The following is an 11181-nucleotide window of genomic DNA, read 5'->3' on the forward strand; positions in this document are numbered from 1 at the left end:
TGTAATAAACAATATATTAGGAGCGCTACATAAAAATAATAATAATGTAATATATATATAAATATTTTTCATCTTAACATACGAGTAACCCCCGTGATAATGGTACCGCCCAGGAGCCTAACAGGACCCTGAACAGCGAAACCGTTAACGTGACTAATCCAAATGCTTAAGTTCGTCTTTATTATGCTTATAAATCGTATGAAAAAAAAGAATAACATATCCCTGGCAAAATTCAACTCCACTAAACATTTGTATTAACAAATAACATTACGCCGATTAATTTTCTTACGTAGCCCCAGTGGCCTAATGGATAAGGCACTGGCCTCCTAAGCCAGGGATTGTGGGTTCGAGTCCCATCTGGGGTGGCTGCAATTTTTTTATCCTTACTTCAACATTTTGTTTTTTAGTCATTTAATTAACAACTTGGGAAGTATTTATCTGCCGACTCTCATCATGAATTCTTGTCCGCCGTCGCACTAATTTTCGGTGTTACTCTCCGTTCAGAACCTGATATTCTTCATATATGATGAGGAAACCGAGCGTCTGTTTGTGCGTCCTGCTGTGCTCTGTGGCTGCATCGCTGGATGAAGATGGAAGACAAATTAGCAAAGTGCAAACTTACCGTGAGTAATGCGCTTAATGCATGGTTGTATAACTAACTGGATTGATTAAATATCTACTGTGTAGACGCAGTAATTTAATATTTTTGGATGTGAATTAACAGGAAGGTTTTTCCTACTTCCATAGTTTTTCCATTAAACATTACAAATTGTGTTTAGAGAAGATTAGTAATCACTAGACATATTACTTTGCATCAGCTGTTATTTAATCATAGAAAACTATATTTTATCTATAAATGAAATCAGAATGTTTTTTTATTGCAACGTACCCATGTCAAATCCAGCTTTCAAAAGTATTAAAAGTATATATTTATATCTATAAAAACACAAATACAATCAATAAAAGCCATATCTTTCTTTAAAATGGTGCCATGACATTATATTACATAATGTGTTATCTAACCTCAACCCTGTAACCCTGTCCATCCTGGTACAATGGTAAATCTCTCAGAGGCCACGGTGAACTGGGATGCTGCCCAGAAGAGCGTGACCCTGCAGGAGGGGGTGATGGCGCGGGACGGGGGCGCCTGCGGATTCTTCAACGACTCTCTGCTGCTCTCTGGATGGGGCGTCTTGGAGATCCAGGCCGGCTTGGGAGGAGCGCCGCAGGACGATGAAATCACATTTTACCTGGCTGGTTACCTGGAGGGCTACCTGACTGCTGGGTGAGCCCACTAACTGACACACAAAATAAAAATGTTGCTGGAATACAGACAAAAGCTGATGTTTCATCATACAAACGATATGACGTTTTTTACTGACATTACACCAGTTTTACCAACATTATTTTTAATGTTGACTAAATAACAGAACTCTATTTTTTCTATTTAAATTCTGAAGTTTCCATCCATCATCATTTGAATTGCATTATTAGGGTCCAGATCTGTCACAACAAATTTTCTGGACAATAAATCATCCCAGAAGTTACTGCGATAAATGATAATATTGTTGTTTTGACACCATTTTCAAGTAATATAATATTAATGCCAGATCACATTCTGAAAGATCAATAAGCTTAAAATGGTAATGAAGATTTAACCCTGGAACTGGAAGACATTTTAAATATTCTAAATAAAACAACAAATAAAATCCATTGTGAACTCTGAGATAAACTGGAAATGTTCAGTTTATAAAGAGTGAATGGGCAAACTTCAACCAGATGTTTTTCTTCCTTTTCCTGCAGACAGATGTTCAGCCATTACACCAACATGTTTCCTCAGCTGGTAAAAGATGAGCGAGTTTTAATCCCCTTAAAACACTTCATGAGGTATGGTTACTTTCAATCACTTATCAATAATTTATGATATCGTAAGATAAGGTAATTTTATTTATATAGCACATTTTCAGCAACAAGACGATTCAAAGTGCTTTCCATGAATTAGAAGGAAGGAAAGAATTAGAATGAATTGTAAGTAGAAAATAAGAAAACGAAGAGTACATTCAGCCAAAACAAACTCTGGCTTTGAAAAGTCAAATATGTGCTAAAAAAAAACAAACCTCTGAAATTTTGAGATTAATCTCAAGTTGAAAATTTTGAAAAGTGGAAAATGTTTGACTTTTCAAAATCAAAAACTTCCAAATTTTTCCTGGAAAATTTCTGATGTTAATTTCTAAAAAATATTTCTAACAAATTTGACTTTTCAGTCTCAGAAATTTTTAAATTAATCTCAGAAATTTACTAGAAGAAACCTGGATATTTCTGAGTTTTAAAAGTTGAACATTTGCTAGAAAAAACAAGGGCATTTTAAGATTAAATTGGGATATTTTCTAGAAAAAAATTTGGAAATTTCTGAGTTTGAATGGTTGAAATTTTGTTACAAAAATGGGCTGCCTAAAATTTAGAAATTAATCTCAGAAATTTTACAGAAAAAACCCAAGAAATTCATGTGTTTGAAAAATTTAAAATTTGCTGGAAAAAATCTGAAATTTTGAGATGAATCTCAAGTTGAAAAGTACAAAAAGTTTCACTTTTCAAACTGAGAAATTTCTGTTTTTCTAGAAACCTTTTGAAGTTGTTGTTAATTTGCTCCTCCTTTTCTTTCAATCTATAATGTCCCTAATAGGCCTTCGTAGTGAATTCTGAATGTGACGCATTTATTTCTGCTGGCTCGCAGCCAACAGGACAGCTGGGCCAGAGAGCAGGCGGCTCAGAGGAGGAACAGCGACCCCCTGTGGAAGCATGTGGGACTGATCCTGGCCCAGCTGGACGGGCTGCACGCTGGAGCTGCAGAGTGGGCCAAAAGCAGACACAGGGAGGTGTGTGTGTGTGTGTGTGTGTGTGTGTGTGTGTGTGTGTGTGTGTGTGCTGGCGGCCTGTCAGACTATCACTTAATTAATCTGTGCCTCTCGCCCAGGCCCTGCCGCTGTTCGCGCTCCAGTTCCTGAATGGTGTGGGTGACCTCCTGGACCTGGTCCCGGCTCTGACGCCTCGCTCCAACTCCTCGGCGGGCTCGGCCGCCTTCAGGAGGCCCGGGATGGGCCTCTGCACGGCTCTCATAAAGGTCCGGGCTGCTTTTATGAGCCAAAGGCCAGAGAGAAAACCGTGTCAGCGGAGCGTTGGTCTGCGCTTCTCTCTTTACTTTCCTCCTTCTAAAGAACTTGTGTTAAACATAAGGCCCGGGGCCAAATCCGGCCCACCACAGCTTTTTATGTGGCCCTCTAGACTCCACTTGGACACACAAGTATAACAAATATAAGCACAAGTTAGCAGTTGTGTGTTTAAATATTTTATTAATCAAATCAAAGCAACTTCTATTTATATACTGACAAGTTACAAGTACAGGAGCATCCAAAGTGTGGCCCGGGGGCCATTTGCGGCCCTTGAAATTATTTTAGAAGGCCCTTGATCAGAATTCAATTTCATTCTATGTGCTTATTAAATTTAGGTTGGCGGTTCAGGCAGTGGATACAGATTTAAAAACAATGTTTAGGGAGCAGCCTTTCAAAAAAAGGTAGACAATTTAAAATCTTAAAATGGGAAATCTAAGAAGGGACAAGTTTTTTACAAAAATATGATTTATTAGTAAAATCAGCCATTAACATTCAGGAACCTCTAATAAAATGCAGACTTTGACATTCCCTTTTAATAAACTTTTCAAAATAAAGCCAGAGTGAGACAAAAAGACAGAAAATGTGGAAAAATGTGATCAACCCAAACATTTATGTTTTATTGGTTTTAATCTGGCAAAACTTCAAAACATTTTTATATTGTTAATCTACAATACTTTATAGATTAAAGTATTGTAGAACTGTGAGTGCCATCATGTTTAGTTTACGGTTGATCAGGTAAAACGGAAAACAAAACAATAGTTTTTGCAATTATAATTAAATAAAATACAAAAAGGTTTGGACAGGCCTGGCTGTTTTAGAAGCAGGAAAAGCCCAAAGTATAAAAACATGAAAAATGAATTTTAAAGTCAAACCAAGCTAAACCTCCTGATCAAACTGGTCGTGTTTTTATCCGTCCTCCTCCTGCTCTCTGTTGGTTGCTCAGGTGCTGCCCGGTTATGAAAACCTGCTGCTGGGCCACTCCAGCTGGTACAGCTACGCCGCCACCATGCGGATCTACAAGCACTGGGACTTCAGGGTTTCCGATTCGCGCGTCCACACTGGGCAGATGTCCTTCAGCAGCTACCCGGGTACCAAAGCCCAGGCTTAACTCATCCACACGTCATAGTTTACAATAAAAACACCTGCAGATTTTATTCTGAGCTGAACGGTCGGTGCTTTCGCTGCGTGTGAGTGAGTCACAAAGTCCACAGGAGCTGAAATGCTGATGTCCCTGATGGTGCCGTCAGAGGAGACTCAGGTGTTCAGGCCAAAGATTTGTGAAGTAAAAAATCCTCTTATGGGCTCCACTCCATCAGAACCAAAGTGGTTTTAAGGAGCTATTTATAGAGCAGCTGAGGTTTTCACTTTACTTTATTAAACTGAAGCAATGAAACGGCGATGGACTCCAGCAAGATCCGCCATCTTGTTACTCCGTTTATTGGCTGTTTGTAATAACTTTAATGTTGTGGCTGTTTCTTTCTTTTTTTTACCTGGCATGGTGTTTGTTTCCTGACATTTCTGGATTTATTATTGTCAGTAATGTGTTGCCATATTCTGTGTAGTTTGTTATTATCATTAAGGTCTTACCGTCTCGCTTTATTCCTCTGTTTTTAGTCTTTTAGATCAGTTTTAGTCTTTTTCCACATTTGGTTTGTAGATCTTGTTGTGTTTTAAGCCAAGGGTGTCCAAAGTGCGGTTCGAGGGCCGGTTGTGGCCCTTTGACTGAATTTGTGCGGCCCCCAAACTGTAAATCAATAATATAATAAGGATAAAATTATTTTAACATAATTTTCTTGAAATGTAAAATGTTAACACAAAGTATTTTTAAGTCTTTTTATAACCATACAGAATCACATTTATCCAGATTTTTACTGAAAAGTTGAATCTACTGAACCCAAACCAGCTTTTATTTATTAAACTTTCCAAATATTAGCAAACATTGTGAAAGAAAGTGACCCAAATCCTGTTCTTACACTGACAATAAATGTATTTATTTGTATTTTTAAGTAGTTAAATGAAAAATCTGCAGAATGTGACAGCTTTTTATCCAATTAACTGATTGTCAGAATAATAAAGTACTAAAGTAATCATAAGCTGCAGATGTTATATTTTGTCATCTAGTGCAGCGGTCCCCAACCTTTTTAGTCGCGCGGACCGGGGCGTGGGGGCCGCAGTACTCCGATGTTGTGGCTCAAATATGACGCGCAAGACATAACCGGTAAAATCCATCTGGTTTAGGATTTTCAAAATAAAAGATCCGGAAGTAGTTCATTATTTCTTGCGCGGCCCGGTACCAATTGGTCCGTGGCCCCGGTTGGCGGCCCGGTGGTTGGGGACCACTGATCTAGTGCATCCCTGTTTCTACTGCCGCCCTGGGTGACTGCCCATGTGAAAAACCGCCACTAGGTGGCAGTGTAAACCCTTTGAATCCTGTTTATTTCTCTTGTTTTGCTTGAAAATGTTACAGTAAAATGTCAGACTAACTCCTCCTGCTCCTGCAGGGTTCCTCATGTCTCTGGATGATTTCTACCTGCTGGGCAGCGGCCTGCTGATGACGCAGACCTCCATCGGCGTCTTCAACGCCTCGCTGTTCTCTCGGCTCAGCCCACACCGCCTGCTGGCCTGGCAGAGGGTCCGCCTGGCCAACGGCCTGGCCCGCAGCGGAGAGGAGTGGGCGCAGCTCTTCTCCAGATATAACTCAGGTGGGATCTGAGCCACAACCAGACCAACGTTTGCTTCATCTGAATGAACAAACGATGTTTAAAATCACAATCTGCACCGTTTTCACCCTGCAACAGCTGAGCTGTTAGCTTTGATCAGACTCAGCCTGCAGCTTCCCGTCTTTATAGTTAAAATATGAAACTTGACATTTTGCAGCACAATTAATATAGATGTAAATTATACACATTTAAATTTAAGTTATATAAACTTTCTTTAAAAAACAGAGAATTTCTGAGTTTGAAGAGTCAAAACTGCAGGAGGAAAGTTCAGAAATTTTCTTGAAAATGTTTTTTTTTCTTGACTTTTCAAATTTCAATATTTTTTCTAGAAAAGAGAATAATATAAACATTTAGTTTTTTCCTGGAAATTTCTGACTTTTCAAACTCAAAACATATTTTTTTCCAGAAAATGTTCATCTTTTCAAACTCTAAAATTTTCTTGTTTTCTCTAGAACATTCCTAAATATTTAGGATTTTTTTTCTATCTACAATGTCGTAGAAATGGCTCCTGGTCTTCAGCCAAAGACTAAAGAGAAATCCTCCAACACTAAAATCTGACGCCTCCATCTTGTTTCCATCTGGTGAAGAAGGAAGTTGCTCTCAGTGTCTTCAGAGGTTTTTGTGTCGTTTCCTTCAGTGGTTCTTGGTGCAGCGCCCCCACAGGCCAGGAGGGGAACAGGCTGGTTTGACTCAGAGCCACAGCAGCTGGAGGTGGAGCAGATGTTCTGGTTCCAGTAGAACCGAGTCGACTGGACCGTCAGGAGGAAACAGATTTAGTGTTTAGGAGTTTTCCCGTCTCCAGCGCTTCCCTCGCTGAACATGATGGTGCTTGTTAGCTCTGCTGGGAAGGTCTGGTGCAAGAATCAACCAGAGACGCCGACATTAGTTTCATTATTGTTTGTTCTTCAGGTGAATCAGAAAATTCACAGATTTTCAGATGTTAGAGTCACGTTTATCACGTTGCTGCTACTTCTATAGAGGGACGGTTACATTTATAGGTTAGTATAAATATATACTACTTTTAGTAAAAGGTCCATTAGTATTGATGGACCTTGAATTTTGCTTGAATTCTGATTTTGTTTCAACGTGTTTCATTGTGATTTTATCTGAAAGATCAACACAAACCGATGAGTAGTTTTAAATGATTTTACAAATTAAATCTGAAAGGTTTGAATTGTGTTCATAGATAACATCTGTAAAGATATTCTCCATATTTTACTAACCTGACGTTTCGGTTGATTGTTTGTTGTATTGTTTGTCGGTTTGCTGTATTTTCCGTAGAGGCCAACATGCAGCAGGTTCATGTTTTCATGTTAGAGGAACTCTAACCTACAGCAGAACCACTGCAGTGGGTCAAACCACGGTCCGATTCGGTTCTGTTCAGGGTTCTTCCACTTTGAGCGGATCGTCCTGACCCAGAACAGATTATTTTTATAACTCATAACTTTCTAACCAGTTTGTTGGTTGGTTGGTTGGTATTTTCTGTTTGTGTCAGCAGCAAGACATGATGGATGGATGGATGGATGGATGGATGGATGGATGGATGGATGGATGGATGGATGGATGGATGGATGGATGGATGGATGGATGGATGGATGGATGGATGGATGGATGGATGGATGGATGGATGGATGGATGGATGGATTTTTTGGGGTCCAACTTATAATAACATTTTCTTTTCTTTAACATTTTTGTAAATTTTGTAATAGCTAGTCGGATCTTGAATAGAAAAGCCCGCCACACTTTTCAGATTAGTACTAGTATTCGTTGTCAACCTTTTGGAATCCGTTTCCTCACTGTGCTGCGGCGCTCTGGGTTTCAGGAACCTACAACAGCCAGTACCTGGTTCTGGACCTGAGCAGGGTTCTGCTGCGGCGCAGCATCCGGGCCGGAGCGCTGACGGTGGTGGAGCAGATTCCCGGGAACGTCGTCCACTCCGACCAGACTCCGGCTTTACGCAGAGGTGGGCGGCCGTCTTCTTCTCTGATTCTCCATTCGCTGGGATTCACCTGGCCTCCCGCGTTCGGCAGGTTACTGGCCGTCCTACAACGTCCCGTTCCACGCCGAGATCTACGCCCAGAGCGGATACGCCGCCATGTGGGGGCGCTACGGAGAAGACTTCTCCTACGACCTTTGCCCCCGAGCCAAAATCCTCCGCAGGGATCAGGCCAAGGTGTCGGACCTCAGCTCCCTCAAATACATCATGAGATACAACAGTAGGTGTAACAAAAACTGCATTTGTAATCTATAATCACCGGACATTTTATTAGGTACACCAGCCCCAGGGTGTGTTAGCGTAAGCAGTGAATGAGCCAATCACAAGTCAGCATCCAGGCGGGCTGAAAGCGACACACTGAGGTCCAAACTGAGCGTCAGAATGGAGAAGGAAGAAAAGTTCAGGTGTTTCTGATGGTTGTTGCTACCAGACGGCTACAAGGTCTATAAGGTTACACTGTAAAAAACTAAAAGCAAAATCTTTGGTTAATTTAGCCTGATGTAGAGAAAGTCTTACAGAATAAAATAGAATATACTTTATTGATCCCCAATATCTCCAGCATGTTATTTGTTCATTTATAAATGTCACAGTTCCAAACTAAATATTTAATTCACAAGCTAAATTTTTAATTTCCAGACTAAATATTTAGTTAGCATGTCTAACATATTATATTAAATATTTAGCTTCCTGACAATATATTCAGTTAAAACTAACATGTCCAACATGTTGAACTGAATATTTAGTAGGGAAACTAAATATTTACATTCTGAACTAAATATGTAAATATTTTTGTTTGTTTGCAAACAAAAATATTTAGGTCAAATTTAAATATTTAACTAGATATTTAATTTTACTAGGCATTTATTTACAAAACTAAACATTTAATTTTAGAACTAAATATTTAGGTCAAAGGTAAATATTTAGCTAATATGTAAATGAGCTTGACAATGAACAGAAGTGGACTATCAAAATAAAAGCTGGGTTCTGCTGACCTCTATATAAACTCTGCTGCTGGTCAGACTGAATCGCTTCAGTCGTCACTAAAATAATGTTTTGTTATCCATTATTTTCCTCTCAACATGTCTAACTTGTTTGCTGAAAATAGACGTATTGTTTTAGCAACTATGCAGACATTCAGTACTAAAACCCAATCCGGTTCTGTTCCAGACTATAAGAGAGATCCCTACTCCAAGGGCCATCCATGTAAAACCATCTGTTGCCGTAACGACCTGAGACCAAGGAGGCCACGCCCAGGAGGTTGCTATGACACCAAGGTCAGAACATTTGTTTCAATTATGGCCAGAACACCATATTTAGGAATTGTAAATGTATATAGGTTGTTTTCCCTCCTGATAGTCCAGTAGACTCTCTGCTATTGGGACCAAAACTGCTACATTTGTTGCAAAACATCCAAAACAAACTACTAGCCTAGCGCTAGCAGGGGAAATGGCTTGTAATATTTTACCAAAGACTAAAGAGAAATCCTCCAACACTAAAATCTGACGCCTTCATCTTGTTTCCATCTGGTGAAGAAGGAAGTTGCTCTCAGTGTCTTCAGAGGTTTTTGTGTCGTTTCCTTCAGTGGTTCTTGGTGCAGCGCCCCCACAGGTCAGGAGGGGAACAGGTTGGTTTGACTCAGAACCACAGCAGCTGGAGGTGGAGCAGATGATGGAGTTCTGGTTCCAAATCAAACTGAACCTACAGGACCATCAGGTGTTAAACATCCATAGGGAGTCGTGGCTGATGAGATGAAGGTTGACGTTTCAAAAGGCTTCGTCCTCTCTCTGAAGTGATGTTGTGCTGACGGTGCATCACAGTAAATCAGCATTTGCAGAGTAAGAGTGTTTACAGTAAATCAAATCAGAGGATCAGAGCTGTCACAACAGATTCTGGTTACAGGGTCGTCTGCAGACTGCGTGATTTAGATGAAGCTTTCTGTAGCAGAGGACCTCACAGCTGGGCACCGGAAACTTCCACTGAGGAGAGTTACTTTCTGTCCAGGTGACAGACTACCAGATGGCCCTGCAGCTGACTGCCGAGGCCGTAAACGGGCCCACCACCCAGGGGGGACTCCCCCCGTTCTCCTGGAGGCCCTTCAACCTCACGGCTCATCAGGGTCTCCCAGAAACCTACACGTTTCCCTTCGTCATCATGAAGCCCACGCTGCGCCGGCCCTGACATGTTAGCTAGCTATAGCCAGCTAACATCTCTGTCTGTTAGCTGGCTATAGCTATAACCTGCAAAATCAGGTATTCTAAAGAATAAAAATAAAGAATAACATAATCATAAAATAAATTCAAGAAGAAGGAACACATTTCTAGTCATTTTTTCCACAACGTAAAGTCACAGATCCATTCTTCAACATCCAACCCACAGAGGGCAGAACTGAGATGTTTTAGGCCAAATAATACAGAATTAAACATAAAACATAAAGAAAGCATTGATAAAAACTAATTTACAAAGTTTATTTAATTTGTTGTTTAGTAACTCTGTAAAGCTTATTGAAAAATATGAAGTCTAGGAATTTAATAATTGAAAACCTTTTACACTTTTCAACAATCCCACATTTTGTTTTTCTTTATCACCCTTTAAACAATTTCACATTCAGTCAAGTTTGCAAGTGTTTAAATTCCTTTGCTATGATTTTGCAGAGCCCCCCCGGGGTCTACGTGACTGAGCTTGTGAGCTTTGCTGTGGACGTTCAGGGTGGAGGTAGAAAACGTTGCTTCAACTGCATGTTTACCACGCGTAATTTATCATCGTAGAGTAAAAACATAAAACTAACCATATAGAATGTAAAATAAATGTTTATCAGGTTACTACTCAGTTACATTTACTTGAGTAACTTTTTTAAAATTGTATTTTTAGGAGTATTTTTACTATGCTGTACTTTTTACTTATTTTCTTTGCTTGATTGTTATTTTTTTGTTATTTATATGAATTATTGTCATTTTCATCCTTAATATGCACAATTTCCACTTTATATTTTGGTCTGTCTATGTAATTTTTAAATGTTAAATGAGTGAGAAGTTAATCAGTAACTCAGTATTGAATATACTTTTTTTTTTTTTTACCAAATACTTCTTTACTTGTGTAATTTACTTTTACTTGAGTAAAAATGTTAAAATACTGCTACTTTTTTTTTTGTAAACTCTACCCACCTCTGTTTTCAATTAAATCATCATTCCTGTATTAAAATGTAAATGTCTAATCTTGAATATCGTGTTTTCATTGGCTGGAAGCAGAAAGTCATGATAGTTAAACACATCGTTACCCTTACGATCTAAAACCGGAA

General features: G+C 39.4%; 1 protein-coding gene and 1 non-coding gene across 2 annotated transcripts; both read left to right on the forward strand.

The window, feature by feature from the left end:
• The first annotated feature begins 292 nt into the window (after positions 1-292).
• On the forward strand, positions 293-365 carry trnar-ccu (transfer RNA arginine (anticodon CCU)). The gene has a single exon. It is a non-coding gene; the product is annotated as a tRNA-Arg (tRNA).
• On the forward strand, positions 308-10751 carry plbd1b (phospholipase B domain containing 1b). The gene is made up of 12 exons (XM_032573502.1): positions 308-623; positions 1072-1285; positions 1804-1887; positions 2735-2876; positions 2975-3121; positions 4114-4258; positions 5672-5872; positions 7713-7853; positions 7921-8106; positions 9054-9160; positions 9888-10135; positions 10538-10751. Exons 1-11 carry the CDS (start codon positions 524-526, stop codon positions 10062-10064), a joined length of 1644 nt encoding a protein of 547 aa, XP_032429393.1. The 5' UTR covers positions 308-523; the 3' UTR covers positions 10065-10135; positions 10538-10751.
• The last annotated feature ends 430 nt before the right edge of the window (positions 10752-11181 follow it).

Source organism: Xiphophorus hellerii, chromosome 10, assembly GCF_003331165.1.
Source record: "Xiphophorus hellerii strain 12219 chromosome 10, Xiphophorus_hellerii-4.1, whole genome shotgun sequence".
NCBI lineage: Eukaryota > Metazoa > Chordata > Actinopteri > Cyprinodontiformes > Poeciliidae > Xiphophorus > Xiphophorus hellerii.